Source organism: Scyliorhinus torazame, chromosome 4, assembly GCF_047496885.1.
Source record: "Scyliorhinus torazame isolate Kashiwa2021f chromosome 4, sScyTor2.1, whole genome shotgun sequence".
Classification (NCBI taxonomy): Eukaryota; Metazoa; Chordata; class Chondrichthyes; order Carcharhiniformes; family Scyliorhinidae; genus Scyliorhinus; species Scyliorhinus torazame.
The window spans coordinates 301,024,128-301,043,827 of record NC_092710.1 but is presented as its reverse complement, the minus strand read 5'-3'; the positions used below and the strand labels follow the sequence as shown (position 1 = coordinate 301,043,827).

General features: G+C 43.8%; 1 protein-coding gene across 3 annotated transcripts in view; it reads left to right on the top strand.

Moving 5' to 3' along the window:
• Positions 1 to 19,173, top strand: part of slc22a16 (solute carrier family 22 member 16) — a 175,050-nt gene extending 155,877 nt beyond the window's left edge. For all 3 annotated transcript variants that reach the window (XM_072500018.1, XM_072500020.1, XM_072500019.1), the window contains 2 exons: positions 2,559 to 2,658; positions 9,868 to 19,173. In XM_072500018.1, coding sequence (XP_072356119.1) covers positions 2,559 to 2,658; positions 9,868 to 10,131 — 364 coding nt within the window. In that variant the 3' untranslated portion in view covers positions 10,132 to 19,173. The remainder of the gene's footprint in view (positions 1 to 2,558; positions 2,659 to 9,867) is intronic.
• The last annotated feature ends 527 nt before the right edge of the window (positions 19,174 to 19,700 follow it).

The following is a 19,700-nucleotide window of genomic DNA, read 5'->3' as shown; positions in this document are numbered from 1 at the left end:
TCAACATTGTGACTGCACCATTCTTATTCCTGATCTCTACCCATATAGCCTCGCTGCCCTCTGAGGTGTCCTCCCGCAGTACAGCTGTGGTATTCTCCCGAACCAATAGTGCAACTAATCCACCCCTGTTTACATCCCCCTCTATCCCGCCTGAAACATCTGAATTCTGGAACGTTTAGCTGCCAATCCTGTCCTTCCCTCAACCAGGTCTCCGTAATGGCAACAACATCATAGTTCCAAGTACTAATCCAAGCTCTAAATTCATCTGCCTTATCTGTTATACTTCTTGCATTAAAACATATGTACTTCAGGCCACCAGTCTCGCTGTTTTCAGCAACATCTCCCTGTCTGCTCTTCCTCAGCCATACTGGCCCTATTTCCTAGTTCTCCCTCAATTTTTTCACCTTCTGACCTCTTGCTCCGGTACCCACCCCCCTGCCATACTAATTAAAACCCTCCCGTGTGACACTAGCAAACCTCAAGGCCAGGATGTTTACGCCTCTCCAGTTTAGATGCAACCCGACCTTCTTATACAGGTCACACCTGCCCCGGAAGAGCTCCCACTGGTCCAGATAACCGAAACCCTCCCTCCTACACCAGCTGTTTAGCCGCGTGTTTAGCTGCTCTATCTTCCTATTTCTAGCCTCACTGGCACGTGGCACAGGGAATAATCCCAAGATTACAACCCTTGAGGTCCTGGCTTTTAACTTTGTGCCTAGCTCCCTGAACTCCTGCTGTAGAACCTCATGCCCCTTCCTGCCTATGTCGTTAGTACCAATATGTACAACGACCTCTGCCTGTTTGCCCTCCCCATTCAGGATGCCCTCTACCCATTCTGAGACATCCTGGACCCTGGCACCAGGGAAGCAACATACCAGCCTGGAGTCTCTTTCACGTCCACAGAAGCGACGAGAGAGTCCCCTATGACTATTGCTATTCTGCGCTTTGACCCTCCCTGCTGAACATCAGAGCCAGCCGTGGTGCCACTGCTCTGGCTGCTGCTTTTTTCCCCTGATCGGCCATGCCATTGGTTTCTTGATGCAGGAAGTTGCATGTATCAGTGCTGGCAACAGTACGAGGGCTCTGAGCCTGGCTGAGGGGGTCAATAGGTACCTTGGGCACGCATTGCTGTCATGTAATAATAATAATCGCTTATTGTCACAAGTAGGCTTCAATGATGTTACTGTGAAAAGCCCCTAGTCTCCACAGTCCGGCACCTGTTCGGGGAGGCCGGTACGGGAATTGAACCCACACTGATGCCTTGTTCTGCATTACAAGCTAGCTATTTAGCCCAGTTGTTCAGGAGTAGCAGGTGTCCTCAGGGTCCCCAGTTGCCGTGGTTGCTGGAGGTTGAATACCAGAAGACTAACCTTGACGTTCTGCCATTCACACACCTTACCTGGACAAATATTCTGGAACCTTTTCCAGCACTGAACCGAGTTTCCTCCTCACCGCACTTTGTGTCCTATCAGTGTCAACAACTTTGATCAATGTCTTCTTGCTTTTGGAGAGTGGCCTTCTCCTACCACCCTCTGGAAAGAGGACCTCCTTCCTCTCTCTCCCTGCCTCAAGGTGGACCTCCAGGCCTGCATCTGCGAAGTGGGCAGCAACCAATCCCTGTGCTCCAGGCTCTCTGCCTTTCCTGTTCCATGTCTGTTACTTCAATTCAATGAGTAAAACGACAGCCTCACTAATGGCTGTCCTGGTCTGTTTAAATTGGGCCTGCGCTCACTCAGTCCCATCTCCATTCCAGCCCCCATGTCAGCTAATTGGTCAGCTAAATTGCACTTCAGCTAATTAACAGCTCGTGACAGCACTCTCTCCCACCCATCCCCACCACCTCCACTGGGAGGAGCTGAGACCCGGAAGACGTCCATTTCCTGGACCCAAAAGGAAAGTTTGGCCAGTTTAACACTGTTGCTCCCTCCACAGATGCTGCCTGGCCTGCTAAATATTTCCAACATTTTCTGCTCTTGCATCTAATTTACAGCATCCGCAGTATTTTGCTTTCGTCTATTGATTTTTTTTGGTTGCTAAAATTAACAGCAACGAACGTTCCTTGTGGTTGAAAAGATGTTCGTCTTCAGACTTCCATAATGCAGGGATCTTTGTGGACAAACTCCTCTTAATGGAACAGCAACAAAATACTGTAGATGTTGGAAATATGAAACAGGTTCAGAAAATGCTAAATATACTCATCAGACCGTATCTGTGGAGAGAGAAAGAGTTGACGTTTCATGTCGAAGAGTAAATTATAATTAGTTTACAGGTGTTGTTTTTTACTGGGAGTCAGTGTAAGTGGATTTTGAAAATGGGTCGATCAAGCACCCAGTTCAGAGGCATGGTAACAGAGCACGATAACTGCCCTTGACCCTAAGTTCTCTGTGGGTCTCCCAATTTCATAATTTGATTGGAAGATATTGCAGATCCCCTGAGCAACTTAGTTAAACAGCCAGTTTACTTACTTAAACCTGTGTGAACTCCAGATGCTACAGTTTAAGCTATGTTTAATAATTCTGGATAAAGGCTACAAATGGTGAAAAATGTTTCTCTTTCAGTTCATTGGCTGTCGGCAGTGGGAGTATGATGGCTCGGGTTGGAAGCACAGTGGCACCTTTTTGTGTTCTCCTTTCAACAGTGTGGATCTTTCTACCACAGGTATTAAGATTCTTAATTAAAAGTTAGCTAGCATATAATGGATTTAAATAGAAATTACTTGCATTGATGTAAACTCAAGTCTATGTTCTTCCTACACTTTTGTCACTTTTTAAGCAAACTTTTTCCAATACAAGTTACTGTGTGCACACAAGAATTAGGAGCAGTAGGAAGCCTTGCAGCCCCATTAAGCCTGCTCCACCATTCGATACAATCGTGGCTAATATGATTGTGGCCTCAACTCCTCATTCCTGTGTGCCTCCATAACGATTCCCTTGTCGATCAAAAATCTATCTGTCTTGAATAAATTCAATGGCTCAGCCTCCAATGGGGAAGAGAATTCCAAACACTATTGACCTACTGAGAGAAATAAATTCTCCTCATCTCCATTTTGAATGAGAGATCCCTAATTTTTAAACTGTACCCTCTAGTTCTAGACTCCCGTACAAGGAAACATCCTCCCAGCATCCAACTTTGTCAAGTCCCCTCAGGACCTAATATGTCTCAATAAGATCACCTCTCATTCTTCGAAACTCCAATGGATAATGGCCCAACCTATTCAATTTTTCCTCACAAGAGAATCCCTCCATCCCAGAAATCAGTTAAGTTTGCCTTCTCTAAACTGCTTCAAATGCAATCATCTCCTTTCTTAAGGCGTGTGAGTATTTATATTCAACTCTCCCATGTAAAATAATGGTTGGCACCATATAAATGTAATCTGTGGAATGTAACTAGGTTAGTGTTGAACAACTTTAGATTGATATTTTGGGAGGCTTTCTTTGCTCAATTGTTTTCCAAGGTGAATGTTGATTCAGTGTTTCTCTTTTTGCTTGATTAAGTTGGAGAGTTTGTGACAGTGGCAGTTGCCCATGGTTAATTAGAAACAATCAGCTTTGTAAACTGAGTGGACTTCTATTGTTCTAAACCTTGTTCCTGAAGCTGCGATATTAATTTGCAGTGCTGTTAGTCCAGCTTGTATAGCTTCAACATTTTAGCAGGTATTATTATTGTTTTATAAGAACTAGGAGTAGGCCACCTGGCTCCTTGAGCCTGCTCCGCCATTCAATAAGATCATGGCTGATCTTTTTGTGGACTCAGCTCCACTTACCCACCCGCCCACCATAACCCTTAATTCCTTTACTGTTCAAAAATCTGTACTCTGTGGCTGGTTTAGCACAGGGCTAAATCAGTGCTCTGAAAGCAGACCAAGGCAGGCCAGCAGCACGGTTCAACTCCTGTACCAGCCTCCCCAAACAGGCGCCGGAATGTGGTGACTAGGGGCTTTTCACAGTAACTTCATTTGAAGCCTACTTGTGACAATAAGGGATTTTCATTTTCATTTCAAATCCATCTTTGCCTTAAAAACATTGAATGAAGGAGCCCTAACTGCTTCACTGGGCAGGGAATTCCACAGACTCTTAATTAACCATTTGGGTGCAGAGGTTCCTCCTCAACTCAGTCCTAAATCTGCTCCCCCTTATTTTGAGGCTATGCCCCCTAGTTCTGGTTTCACCCGCCAGTGGAAACAACCTCTTGCTTCTATCTTATCTATTCCCTATATCATTTTATATGTTCCTATAAGATCCCCCCTCATTCTTCTAAATTCCAATGAGTATAGTCCCAGTCTGTTCAGTCGCTCCTCATAAGCCAATCCTCTCAACTCTGGAGTCAACCTAGTGAATCCCCTCCGCACCCCCTCCAGTGCCAGTATACCCTTTCTCAAGTAAGGAGACCAAAACTGTACACAGTACTCCAGGTGTGGCCTCACCAGCACCCTATACAGCTGCAACATAACCTCCCTGCTTTTAAACTCCATCCCTCTAGCAATGAAGGACAAAATTCCATTTGCCTTCTTAATTACCTGCAAACCAACTTATTGTGATTCATGCCCAAGGATACCCAGGTCCCTGTGCACAGCATCATGCTGCAATTTTTTACCATTTAAATAATAGTTTATTTTGCTGTTATTACTACCAAAATGGATGACCTCACATTTACCACCATTGTACTCCATCTGCCAGACCCTTGCCCACTCACTTAACTACCTGTATCCCTCTGCACACTTTCTTTGCTCTACCACTCATCTTATGTGTCATCTGCGAACTTTGACACTTGGTCCCCAACTCCAAATCATCTATGTATAATTATAAAACAAATAACCTTTATTGTCACAAGTAGGCTTACATTAACATTGCAATGAAATTACTGTGAAAAGCCCCTAGTCGCCACATTCTGGCGTCTGTTCATGTACACAGAGCGAGAATTCAAAATTCTCAGCTGGTACGGGAATTGAAAACAATTGTAAACAATTGCGGTCCCAATACTGATCCGTGATGCACACCACTAGCCACTCTTGGCTTTCTGTTAGTTAATCAATCCTCTAACCATGATAATTTATTACCCGTAATGCCGTACCCCTTTATCTTATGCAGCAGCCTTTTCTGCGGCACCTTGTCGAAGTCTTCTAAAAATCCTGATACACCACATCCACCAGTTCCCCATTGTCCACTGCGCTCAAAATGTCCTCAAAGAATTCCAGTAAGTTTGTTAAACATGTCCTGCCTTTCATGAACCCATGCTGCATCTGCCCAATGGGACAATTTGTACAAAGATGCCTCGCTACTTCTTCCTTGATGATAGATTCAAGCATTTTCCCCATTACAGAAGTTAAGCTAACCAGCCTATAGTTAAGACCATAAGACATAGGAGCAGAATTAGGCCACTCGGCCCATCATGTCTGCTCCACCATTCAATCATGGCTGATATTTTCTCATCCCCATTCTCCTGCCTTCTCCCCATAACTCCTGATCCCCTTATTAATCAAGAACCCATCTATCTCTGTCTAAAGACACTCGGTGATTTGGCCTCCACAGACTTATGCGGCAAAAAGTTCCACAGATTCACCACCCTCTGGCTGAAGAAATTCCTCCTCATCTCTGTTTTAAAGGATCATCCCTTTAGTCTGAGATTGTGTCCTAGTTTTTCCAACAAGTGGAAACGTTCTCTCCACGTCCACTCTATCCAGGCCACGCAGTATCCTGTAAGTTTCAGTAAGATCCCCCCTCACCCTTCTGAACTCCAATGAGTACAGACCCAGAGTCCTCAACCATTCCTCATACGACAAGTTCTTCATTCCAGGGTTCATTCTTGTGAACCTCCTCTGGACCTTTTCCAAGGCCAGCACATCCTTCCTTAGATACGGGGCCCAAAACTGCTCACAATACTCCAAATGGGGTCTGACCAGAGCCTTGTATAGCCTCAGAAATACATCCCTGGTCTTGTATTCTAGCCCTCTCGACATTAATGCTAACATTGCATTTGCCTTCCTAACTGCTGACTGAACCTGCACGTTAACCTTAAGAGAATCGTGAACAAGGACTCCCAAGTCCCTTTGTGGTTCTGACTTCCTAAGCATCTTCCCATTTAGACAATAGTCTACGCCTCCATTTCTCCTTCCATAGTGCATAACCTCATACTTTCCAACATTGTATTCCATCTGCCACTTCTCTGCCCACTCTCCTGTCCAAGTCCTTCTGAAGTGTGCCTGCTTCCTCAATACTACCTGCCCCTCTACAGATCTTTGTATCATTCGCAAACCTAGCAACCGTGCCTTCAGTTCCTTCTTCCAGATCATTAAAGTATATTGTGAAAAGTAGTGGTCCCAGCACAGACCCCTGAGGCACACCACTAGTCACCGGCTGCAATCCTGACAAAGACCCCTTTATCCCCACTCTCTGCCTTCTGCCAGTCAGCCAAGGCTCTATCCATGCCAGGATCTTACCCTAAACACCACAGGCTCTTAACTTATTTAACAATCTCCTATGCGGCACCTTGTCAAGGCCTTCTGGAAATCTAAATAAATCAAGTCCACTGGTTCTCCTTTGTCTAACTTCCTTGTTACTTCCTCAAAGAACCCTAACAGATTTGTCAGACATGACCTCCCCTTGACGAAGCCGTGCTGACTCAGTCCTATTTTATCATGCACTTCCAAGTGCTTCACGATCTCATCTTTAATAACAGACTCTAAAATCTTACCAATGACCGAAGTCAGGCTAACCTGCCTATAATTTCCCATCTTCTGCCTACCTCCCTTCTTAAACAGTGGTGTTATATTAGCCACTTTTCAGTCCTCTGGGACCCTTCCTGCCTCCAGTGATTCCTGAAAGATCATCACCAATGCCTCCACAATTTCCTCAGCTATCTCTTTTAGAACCGTGGGGTATAGTCCATGCGGTCCAGGTGATTTATCCACCTTCAGGCCTTCCAGTTTCCCCAGAACCTTCTCCTTACTAATGGTCACTGCACTCACCTCTGCCCCCTGATTCTCCTGCAGCTCTGGGCCGGGATTCTCCCTTTTGGGCACAAAGTCCCCACGCCCGCCGGAAAACGGGCGAGAATCACTCCGGACTTTTTCCTCTAAAGTCCGGGTTGATTCTCCGATTTCCAGGGTCTAGCAGGGCCCCAGTGTGCGTCCCGCAGCTCTGGCTGCCGGCGGGGCCTTGCTGAACAGACCGCGCGGCCTGCGCGGAGGAATGTAGGTCCCCCCCCAGATCGTGATGGCCCGCCGATCGGTAGCCCCCGATCGCGAGCCTGGCCACCGCTGAGGCCCCCCCCCCGAGTCAGATTCCCCAATCCCACCAGGACCGCGGCCGTGGGTCCGAGCTCCCGCCAGGTGGTACCAGATATAAACCATGCCGGTGGGAGTTCGGCTGATAGCCCGCGGAAAATCGCCGTGGGGGCCTATTTCAGCGACCGGCGCCGCGCCACCGGCAATTCTCCGACCTGGTGCGGGCTTGGAAAATGCTGGCCCTGGCATCCCAAAGTAACTATTCAGTTCGTCTGCCATTTCTTTGTTTCCTATTATTACTTCTCCAGCCACATTTTCTAGTGGTCCAATGTCTATTTTTGCCTCTCTCTTACCTTTTGTACATTGAAAAAAAACTCTTCCTATCTTCCTTTATATTATTAGCTAGCTTGCACTCATACTTCATCTTCTCCCCCTTATTGTTTTTTTAGTTGTCCTCTTCTCACTTTTAAAGTCTTCCCAGTCCTCTGGCTTCCCACTAATCCTCGCCACTTTGTATGCTTTTTCTTTAGCTTTTATGCTGTCCTTGACATCCCTCGTCAGCTATGGATGTCTTGTCCTCCTCTTAGCATGTTTCTTCCTCCTTGAGATGAATTTCTGTTGTGCCTCCTGAATAACCCCCCAAAACGCCTGCCATTGGTGTTCCACTGTCTTCCCTGCTAGGCTTCTTTTCCAATCAACTCTGGCCAGCTCCTCCCTCATGTCTTTGTAGTTACCCTTATTTAATTGTAATACCATTGCATCTGATTCCAGCTTCTCCTTCTCAAACTACAGGATAAATAAGGGCAGCACAGTAGCACAAGTGGATAGCACTGTGGCTTCACAGCGCCAGGGTCCCAGGTTCGATTCCCGGCTTGGGTCACTGTCTGTGCAGAGTCTGCACGTTCTCCCCGTGTTTGCGTGGGTTTCTTCCGGGTGCTCCGGTTTCCTCCCACAGTCCAAAGACGTGCAGGTTAGGTAGATTGGCCATGCTAAATTGCCCTTAGTGACCAAAAAGGTTAGATGGGGTTATTGGGTTACGGGGATAGGGTGGAAGTGAGGGCTTAAGTGGGTCGGTGCAGACTCGATGGGCTGAATGGCCTCCTTCTGCACTATGTGTTCTATATGGTGGTCACCGCTCCCTAAGGGTTCGTTCACCTTAAGTTCCCTAATCAAGTCTGCCTCATTACACATCACTAAATCCAGAATTGCCTGTTCCCTAGTAGGCTCTGTCACAAGCTGTTCCAAAAAACCATCTCTTAGACATTCCAGAAATTCCTTTTTTGGGGATCCACCACCAACTTAATTTTCCCAGACCACATGCATATTGAAGTCCCCCATGATTATTGTAATATTGCCTTTTTTACATGCCTTTTCTATCTCCTGATTTATTTTCTGCCCCACATCCTGACTACTGCTAGGGGGCTTGTACATAACTCCCATCAGGGTCTTTTTACCTTTGCGATTCCTCAACTCTACCCACAGAGATTCTATGCCTTCTGATCCTATATCGCTCCTTTCTATCGATTTAACTTCATTCCATACTAACAATGCAACCCCGCCCCCTTTGCCCATCTGCCTGTCCTTTCGATAGGACACATATCCTTGGATATTTAGATCCCAGCCTTATCTCCTTGCAGCCACGTCTCTGTGATGCCCACAACATCGTACCGGCCAATTTCAATGTGTGCAACAAGCTCATTTACCTGGTTCTGTATACTGTACGCATTTAGGTACAACACCCTCAGTCCTGCATTGACCTCCCTTCTCACAGTTGTCACCTTTTTTGCTCTGCCTGAGGGTGATGTTGTTCTTTTATTTTGGTTCTCTGTTTCCCCATCAGTTATTACACCTTCTAAGCTCACACTCTGGTTCCCACCCCCCTGCCATACTAGTATAAATCCTCCCGAGTGACTCTAGCAAATCTCCCAGCCACGATATTGGTGCCCCTCTAGTTTAGATGCAACCTGTTCTTCTTGTACATGTCCCAGACCCCGGAAGAGATCCAAATGGTCCAACAGTCTGAAACCCTCCCTCCTACACCACCAGTTTAGCCACGTGTTTAGCTGCACTATCCTCCTATTTCTAGCCTCACTGGCACGTGGCACAGGGAGTAATCCTGAGATTACAACCCAAGTTACTCACCTTTTGTCTACCTCCTTTTTTTAATGGAGGGGCATCACATTTTCTGGATATTTAACTCCCAGTCGTGAGCATCCTCCACCCTGCACCCATGTCTCTGGCCACTAAATCATTCTCATTCGTGATGATTCCTGCGGTCAACTCATTTACCTTGTTTTGAATGCTATAAGCTTTCAGATAAAGTGCCCTGATGCTAGTTTTATACCTTCTTTTAAATTCTAACACCTCCATTAATAACATCTCCTGAGTTCTTCTTCCCTTTAACTTTTTTCATAATTACCCATGTAGTTGAACCCACCTCCCCACCTGCTAACCTGCTGCTTTGCTTCCCATTAGCCATTTTACTCCCCGTAGTTTAACCCCCCCCCCCTCCCCCACTTGCTAGTTTAAAGTCCTTGTGACCACCCTATTTATCCTTTCTGCTGGAACACTGGAAATATGCAATAAATTTAACAGTGATCATTTGAAAAAAAAATACTAATATTTTACTTATCCCTTTGTGGTAGTTGATCGTTGGAATCATGTCCTTTCTGACTGGCTTGTTGACTCTGCTGCTCCCGGAAACTCTTGGGAGACCCCTGACCCAGACCTTTGAGGAAGCTGCAAAATTACAAGACAAAATAAAGCAAGAAAAAGCCCAAAAAGCCTCATTACGTGGAGGAGATAGCAGTGCTGCCATGGAGAGTATTGAGAAACCAGACTATATCATCGATGGAATGGAGAAATCAAAGGAAGAGCAGAATCTGATTGAACATTTAACACGGTTGTAAAGCTAATTTATTCATCACAAAGCCTTGAAATGGGCAAGTATTATGGCGGTGGTACTGATTAGATACTAATATCTTCAATCTGTGAATTAACAAAAGTATACAAGCAGTTTGGCACCAATTACGAATAAAAATATCTATATAGATATATATATATATATGAGTAAAACCCATATTATTTTTAGTAAATTGTCCCTGCTCTAGTTAAGTGGTCAAGAATTAGTCCTATTAGACATCAAGAGAACAACTTGCCAATTATAGTGCATGCTGATTTAGATATATTGGAATTTAACTGCAAAATAAATATTGACTGATAACAGTCTAACTCATGGCCTACAGTAGGCTGCATTTTTTATTCTGATCAACTGTCTCTTCTGGTTTAAAAAAAACTATTACATTTTGATCAACTAGCACCTCAGAAATTAATTGTTTGCGATTTTCTTTAAACATTAATCAGAACTGGATGTGCTACTTTGAGAGAGAATTCAAATTTGCAGGAAACTGAGACGACTAATTTTGATGTATTAGTCACACAAATCATGAGTGAAGATCGTCATCTATGTTATCTATCATCATATTGACCAACCAACTAAAAAAACACCTCTTATTTTGGAATTGGTTCTGTGAATATCAGCTACCAGCGATCCACTAAGGTGGGCTTGACCCTCAATCAGTATCACAATTTTTAACTACAAATGTTTAACATAGACATAAAAACACAATCATTTGTATTTTCATTGGTAGTGGTGTCATATTTTTGATAGGACTGACATTTACATCAAAATTTAAATATATTTTTGAGGGCAAATATCCTGATGTTTTTCCCATTTTCTGATCATTCTGGGTCACAACTCTGGACAAAAGCTATCCATTAATGTCATTAATGTAATAAAATATGTGGCTTGAATATTGCTGAAAAGAAAAACCTATTGCTGAAACTTTTCATCTTGAATCCATCAGGACAAACACAAGAATACTAAATTTCAAACTATTACAACTTATACTACAGGAGAAAATCGCACTGATTAGTTGGCAGGTCAACTCCCATTGGCCGAATTATTGCTATGGAGAAAGTAAGAGAACTATAGGCTCCTTGAGCTCCTGGGTAATTAAAAGTCTCAAGGCTCGAGTATATTCATTCTGTTTGCAGAGAACAGGTCCCCGCATATGTCAGTCACTTTGGGCAAACATAAATAAGTTATGAAATGAAAATCGCTTATTGGCACAAGTAGGCTTCAAATGAAGTTACTGTGAAAAGCCCCTAGTCGCCACATTCCGGCGCCTGTTCGGGGAGGCTGGACGCAAATTGAACCCACGCTGCTGGCCTTGGTCTGCTTTACAAGCCAGCTATTTAGCCCACTGTGCTGAACCAGCCTCTGTTATATTACGAGCTTGACTGATTATCTTAAAATGGTTTTTCATGTAGCTATTAACACACTCAGGATTTCCAAGTGTGAGGTGGTTGAGTATTGTCTGTATTTTACCTATTGTGAACAACCACAAATACTGTTTGCGTTGTTCAGCTAATGTTGGAATGTATGGGTCTACGTACCTGGTATTGTAATGGCGCTTAAATTCATACACAATGTTGCCCAGTTGTCCTGTTTTTGAACCGATGGCAGCATCCAATTAGTGGAAAAAAACACTTATGTAGTTACTGTATAGATTCAGCGTGAAATGGCATGCTTCACCTGTTGTAAATAGGTTAAAGTCCAACAGGTTTGTTTCGAATGTGATTCGAAACAAACCTGTTGGACTTTAACCTGATGTTGTAAGACTTCTTACTGTGCCCACCCCAGTCTAACGCCAGCATCTCCACATCATGTGATAAATAGGGCACCAGCCATTGGCTCACCTTGCTAGCTAGATGCAGAAATAGAGCACATAAAAGCTATCTGGTGGGACAGTGGGTATCCTGGTCAGATCACTGGTTGCTCTGTGTCACGCATACTCACAAATTGGCCAAAGGACACCTCTTTCGAAATGAAAAGTGCATGATAGGGCATGATCGAACAACCTCATTGCGCCTGACTCACGAGATTTGTGATGCTCAGAATGCCTCGTGAGATCTCTCGAGGCGTCACGATCTGGATCGCACCCTCACTGGGCATTTAAATGTGTCTGCGCCTGATTCTCCCAAGGCCCGGGCCTTGCCTGGGAGACCTTGCCATGGCGCTGAATTGCACCGGTCCACACAAATGTGGACCAGGTCGAACAGTAGCTGGGAAGGTCTCGCAAGTCATTTACAGGATGCCTGGGTGGCAATGCCAGGCTGGAACCAGGAATCGGACCGGGAGTGCCATGTTCTTAAGAGTAGGGTGAGGGGGGCCTGAGGATCTCCTCAGAGGTAAGTTGGGGCATTGGGGGGATCCAGAGACCGCGGTGGGGAGTCTGAAGGGTGGTCAAGAGATCGGGACGGCATTTAAAAAGGGCGCTCCAATCTCTTCCTGCACTGGCAAGCTGAGCTCATCAGTGCAGGAAGTGAGGCAAGTGCGACCCTGGCGAGGCATTCGCTGCAGAGGCCAAAAAACAAAGAGTCCTGATTGATAGCGGGGTCATATGTTTTGAAAAATCCCTTCAAAGCACTGCGGGCGTCGAGAAAGAGCCCTCTGTATGCACCCAAAATGGGACTGTTTTTTGGACGTTAAATCACACCTATAATATCTCAAATTTCTAAACAACAGGTTAAGCAAACAAAAGGAATATGTTCAAGCCCTGCTGCTTTTTTGAATTAGCCGGGTGCTTGGAGAGCCATTGCTTTCTCCAGGGCAATGCCTCAGCCAATCAAAGAGTCAACTTGCCGACCAACAACACCCTCTGTCTCTGTAGTATAAATTGTTGTGATTGTTTGAAATTTGGAATTCTTGCATTTGTAAGTGCAAGATGAAAATTTTCAGCAGCATGTCTCCCTTTTCAGCAATATTCATGTTCTGTACTACCAAGTGCTGGTTAGAACATGCGGCCCAGATATGATTATCCTTCTAATTGACCTTCCTTCCCTGTGAGGAAGTACGTCAGCCTTTGGGGCACCCCCACCTATAATACTGCAGAAGATAAAATTTATATCAGCACAAAAGCAAAATACTGTGGATGCTGGAAATCTGAAATAGAAACAAAATTGCAACAAAGAAAAACCTCAGCATATCAGGCAGCAGCTGTGCAGATAAACAAAGCTAATCAGGTCAATCATCAACCTGTATAATATTATCTCTGTTTATTTCCATTGAATCTGCATCATCACTCAGTAATAAAATGTCCATAAAATTATTTTTAGTCATCACCAACCAAATTTGTGTCAGCAATAAAATTAGAAAACTGTCATCATAAAGCGGGGTTCATATAACCTTTTGAAATTTGGCCGTTTGAAGTATTTTTGAAAATATTTTGGTATTTTTTAAAAATCCATCCAAATGTGTTTCTTTACATCCATATTGCCCTCTGTAGTCAGGAAGGTAGGAGATTACAGATTGTAGATATCGCCAGAGTATTACTCTGTTAACTATCAGTAGACCTGCAAAGATAATCTTTGATTTGTGGAACCATAACAATGCATTAAACCTACTAGCAATTCACTAAAGTAAAGAATAAAAAGCATATTTGTGCATGATATTTACTCCAATAATGGGCACTGGACTCCCTGCGACACCCAAACCAATGTTGCTCGGTTGCCCAAGCACGGATGTCACTCTGATGGCTCCAAAACTAAATGTTTGGAGCAGCTACTAGGAAGACCGATTTTTAAATTTTTTATTGTTCGATCTTCCAGATTACCAGCCTTGGTAGTTCTGTACCTAGTTAATGGCCAGGAATACAAGAACAATGCTTACGGGACCAAACAACATATCTGAAATGCAAGCACTGCTGAAGTGTCTCTGATTGGTCATTTACCCTTAAGACCGGAGTCAAGATTTCAGCTGATAGAGAATCTAGTGTGAATGTCCTTACTCTACTGCTTTTTGAACCCGTGACTTTATTATTTAATCCTTGTGAAGAATTTGATGCCTTATTACACCTTGGGGAAGGAGGCAGACAAATATGATTTGAATTATACAATGCCACCTTACTTATGTAAGTCGCTCATAGTGATTGGTACTCCTCTATTGTTCAAACCTCGGGTGCCCACTGTCAACAAAAAACACTTGCAGGCAGAACTTCAGTGGTTTACTTTTCCCACTGTTGTGCGAATGCTGAAGCAAATCAGAGTGCCCAATATTTTGAAATCCATTTCAGTGGGTCCTGTGATGCCTGTAGAACAGTATCAATCTGCTGGTTTCTGGGCCAGTGTCGGCTTGGACTGACAATTTCACGGCAACCTTTGGAGGCAGCAGGTGTAACAAGGCAATACGGCCCCTTCAGTTGGGAATTAGGTATTGAGTTTACAGATCTAAGAGGGCAGGTTAGTTGTGAAAGTCCTAGTAATAATAAGGGCGTTAATTAGATTGACAACATTTATTAACGCCACATACTAATACTACAAACGGAAGACCAATGATCCTTTAGATTTGGTCATAGTGTGGCTCATTTGATCAGTGGAAAACTAATGCAGATTTGTATTCTGTAACACTTTACTGTTGTCCCAGTCAAAACAGTGCTAAAATCACAAAACTTTGATTTGTGGGCACAGTGGATTTCTATCGATAATGTAACATCTCTCGAAATATTGTGCACCTTTTGAGGCATGTGCACAGACAGTGAAATATTAGCTGATAATTTGTCTTTAAAAAGGGGATGGGAGGGGGTGGCACAGTGGTTATCACTGCTGCCTCACGGCGCTGAGGACCTGGGTTCGATCCCGGCCCCGGGTCACTGTCTGTATGGAGTTTGCACATTCTCCACCTGTCTGCATGGGTCTCACCTCCACAACCCAAAGATGTGCAGGGCAGGTGGATTGGCCACACTAATTTTGCCCCTTAATTGGAAAAAAATAATTGGGAACACTAAAATGATTTTTAAAAGGGATGGTTGGGGGGGGGGCCATGTTTTAAAATCGAATGTACAGATTTTTCCAGTCTAGGTTATTTGAAAGCAGGGGCGGTATTCTCCGCAATCGGCGCCAAAAACGGCGCGAATCAGTCCGGCATCGCACCGCCCCAAAGGTGCGGAATTCTCCGCATCTTGGGGGGCCGAGCCCTCACCTTGAGGGGCTAGGCGCGGCGGAGTGATTTCCGCCCCGCCGGCTGGCGGGAAAGGCTTTTGGCGCCCCGCCAGCTGGCACGGAAATGACTTTGCCGTGCGACGCATGCGCGGGAGCATCAGCGGCCGCTCACGGCATCCCCGCGCATGCGCAGTGGAGGGGGTCTCTTCCGCCTCTGCCATAGTGAAGACTATGGCGAAGGCAGAAGGAAAAGAGTGCCCCCACGGCACAGGCCCACCTGCGGATCAGTGGGCCCCGAATGCGGGCCAGGCCACCGTGGGGGCACCCCCCCGGGGCCAGATCGCCCCGCGCCCCCCCCAGGAACCCGGAGCCCGCCCGCGCCGCCTTGTCCTGCCGTTCGAAAGATGGTTCAATCCACGCCGGCTGGCGTGGGTTGACAGCGGCGGGACTTCGGCTCATCGCAGACCGGAGAATCGCCGGGGGTGGGCCCGCCGACCAGAGTGATTTCCGCCGACCGGTGCACAGCGATTCCCGCCCCCGCCGAATCTCTGGCGGCGGAGAATTCGGGACACGGTGGGGGTCGGAGAATCGCGCCCCAGATGTCTATTCAATCCATTGACTATTTTTGAAGCGCTATTTTCAATCTGATTAGCACATGCCTCATTGTGTTCGTAATGCCCAAAGGAAAACTGATATTTTAACACTTGTCCACAACACTTGTATCCTGCTGTTTCCTATTATTCCAAATAACAATGGAGCCTGTACCAAAAATAACATAAAAAGCAATGTTTAAACAGCCATCTTTTCTACCAAGTACAAAGTGCTTTGAAGGGACTTTTCAAAAATATCATAATTAAAAAAGGAGATTGGTTTATATTTTAAATATAAATTTAATGTATCCTTCATACATGTAAGGACACTGTTTTTAAACACTATTTATTACTTTCTGTAATGAATTTGATGATCAGCTCTAGAATCTGACCAGAACCCTCTAGGTCAGAGAGTGATAGGGATTATGCTAAATGCTTCCATCTGTCATGTATTATATGTTATTGGGGCAATAGGGGGAATTGAGAGGGGTAGGAATGCACTGCTAGAATCATTAAAGTCCATCTCTCTGAACAATGGTGGCTGTAGTGGGTTAGTGGTAATGATTCACATCTTATTCTACTTGGCAGATTTCTTTGAATTTGAGAGATTATTTTAAAACTCATGAAAGGCTATATTTACAGAGGCTTTCTGCTGGGCAGCCAGAGTAGCCATCTGTTTCAAATGATAAGTCCCCACTTGAAAAGCCAATTACCGTGGGTCCACCCTGCCTGAATCTGCCAAGTTGCATTGTGATCCCTAATTGGTGGCTCCAGATTGGCAAGCACCCAATCAAACTCAAGCCTCCAAACAGCTCCAGTGTCTTTGCTGCCATAACAGGTGGGTAGCTGGCACACCCTGTAGTTTTTTTTTTAGTTGGGCAGTCGACGGGTATGGACTTTTATCCTTCAAGCAACAGATTGTGTTTTATTCTTAAAAGTCAGTTTAAACATTGTGGTAACGATAAATGTACAGCATGTCCTGGACATTCTGGTCTTCTGCAGAAAGTTCAAGAGAGCTGGTCATTTTTGCCAAAGTTTTTCGTGCATTAAGTACTTTCAGATTCACACGTGCAGTGAGTGGAAATGAGTCGCATGGGCAGTACAGGATTTATTATCACTGGCCTGATGAAAATGTAATGGTGCTTCGATTTGAGAAACAAATATGGACATTGCTGAAGTGTTTAAGTAGGTCCAGAATGTCTATTTAAACAGACCTTGTGTGGGGCAAGGGGGTGGGGGAGAGGTGGTGGAATAGGGAAAAGGAAACCATATAACCTCTTTTAGATCCACTTAGAGGAGTGGTTTAAATTTGTCGGATAAAGTGATTAGGGTGATACATTTTGTTAAACAGAACACTACAAAACAAACATTCAGCAAATTAAGATTTTCTTTAAATAATACTCGAGAGCATGGTTTAAAAGAAAAGGCAAGTCTAGAAAAACAGTTTTAAATAATTGGTCCATACGATCCATTACACTGAGAGATGCACAGTTTATCGTTTCAAGTATTTCTAACTTTTAGAATGCTGAATTTGAAATTGATTTGAGACTAATATTGTGGAAAAGGCATTGAAAAGTTCTCAATTCAGTATTTCTCTGCTGTCCTCAAAATTATGAGGCTATTCAAGTGATTAGTATTAAAATGTGTGGAAACATGTCGCAACAGACATTTGTGGTCACCAAGATTGTCCATTACCCCCCCCCCCGTTAAAGTGTAGTCTACATGGAAAAGTACTAGTCAATGTCTAAGGCACGATACAAACCAAAAGTGAATGCATCAGAGAAAAGTTCCTGTTCAAAGTAGTCTCTCAATAAACAAAAAGTATTAAACTCACATTCACTTTGATGCTGCCTCCTAATCCTCGAAGGATTTATTGATACCATGAACTACTGAATACCAACACAGACGCAAACTTAAATCAGATCAAACAGGTGCTCGGGGCAGTGTAAACTTACAACATTTGAACAGCATTCAAACATAAAAATATTAGAATAGAACAACTTCTGTAGTGGCACTGGAAAGAAGCAGTGGGGCTGCAAACAGTGCCTCACTGTATTTACATAATTGGATTAAAATTAGGTTTGATGCGTTCATAATATGAACCAAATCAAAAACTTTGGCAGGTCAAATATAAATAGACCTGTGCTGTAGGTGTTTAGGCAGATTACTTGTGGCTGTTTGAAATTAAACTGTATTTGTGATTAGAGAATCTGTATTCAAGTCACTGTATTAAAATATGTATTATTTATACTGTACCCAAAAATGTATTGGACCACAAAACCTAAAAATCTGATTGCTGTGAATGTAACTCAAGTTATGTGTGTATATACTAGCTTTGACTAACTCTTAGCAAATGCAATTTATTGGTTTGTGCTTTGCTTAATAGTTTCATTTCAGTTACGCACTGTGGGACAAATGTGGGCTTTAAGCCAGAAAGCTAAGCAGAGCTTGCATTAGTGTCATTTAGTTTTGTTAATGTGAGTATCGACATGGTTCTGGAAGGTGTCATATAGCTTTTTCTGTTAATTGTCTATCCAAGCAATCTTCAAGAAACTATACAAAAATAAATCATTGCTGGAATATTTTAGATATACTGGTGAAATATTTTCCTGACTGCTTTGAGTAAACATTTTTTGCTTTAAGTAAAAGGGAACACTATCTAATTTTTAAAATGGTACAGTTCTGTGGAATGTTTTAGAGCACAGGCTAGCCACAGGGATGGCATCTTTCCCAGAATGCAGAGCAAGTAGAAGGAGTGACATTGTCTTAATGCTGAAGAAATAAAGCATTTATCCAAATTGATTCCAAACTTCGAGAACTCCCTGGCTTGGTGATTTTCATCTCCTCGGGCTATTCCTTATCAGCGACGATCTCACAGGACAGGCGGGCAGTGCATTTACTGTTACCATCAAGCATCGGAGTAGGCTAGGGTGATTTGCCATCTAACATTTTTTTCTTGTTTCCTGGATGATGTGCCTGGCTACCGTTTGATTGAGATCAGAAACTTAGCATATGCTAGCGTTCTACAGCATGATATGTCGATGCAGCATATGCCATAGGCATTTACTCAAAAATAATTAAATGTACCCTTTTTAACACAAGGCTAGGTTTCCCCTTTTGAGAATAAAAGTGACATTAATTTGTCAGTTTGAAAGCCTATTCATATAGGTTCTCATAAGTTTATAATGGGTTAATTCAATATAAACCCAGAAAATCCTAATATCAGTGCTCAAAGGTATTGAGTGTGGGAACCGTCTTTATGAACTAGGATGTTCATTCTGAAATTCTGTGAAATTCTCTTCGCTTTTCCACTACTATACATAATATGAATTTCTTTTAATAAATTTTATTGAAAGATTATTTGAATGTTTGGAATTATCACTTTTCGCGTGGAAACACAATTCAAACCATGAAGAATAAACCAGAACGAAAGATAAAAAACATTTTTAGTTTTAAAATTCAAGTTTGCTATATTTTTTTCAACCTGAAAATGCAAATAGGAATTACTGCAGTTACATAGGAATTACACGCAAAAGAGACTCCAGGATGGTATGATGCCTCCGTGGTGCCAGGGTCAGGGATGTCACTGAATGTCTGCAGGGCTTACTTAAAAGTGGGGGTGGGGGGCAAACAGACAAATTTTGTGGTACACATTGGTACCAACGATATAGGCAGAAAAAAAGGATGAGGCCCTGCAAACAGAATTTAGGGAGCTAGAAAGTAGATTAAAAAACAGGACACAGAAGGTGTCTCTGGACTGCTTCCGGTGCCACGTGCTAGTGAGTATAGAAATAGGAGGTTAGTCCAGGTGAATGCGTGGCTGGAGAGGTAGAGCAGGAGGGAGGGCTTAAGATGTCTGAGGCATTGGGAGTGTTTTGGGGATGGTG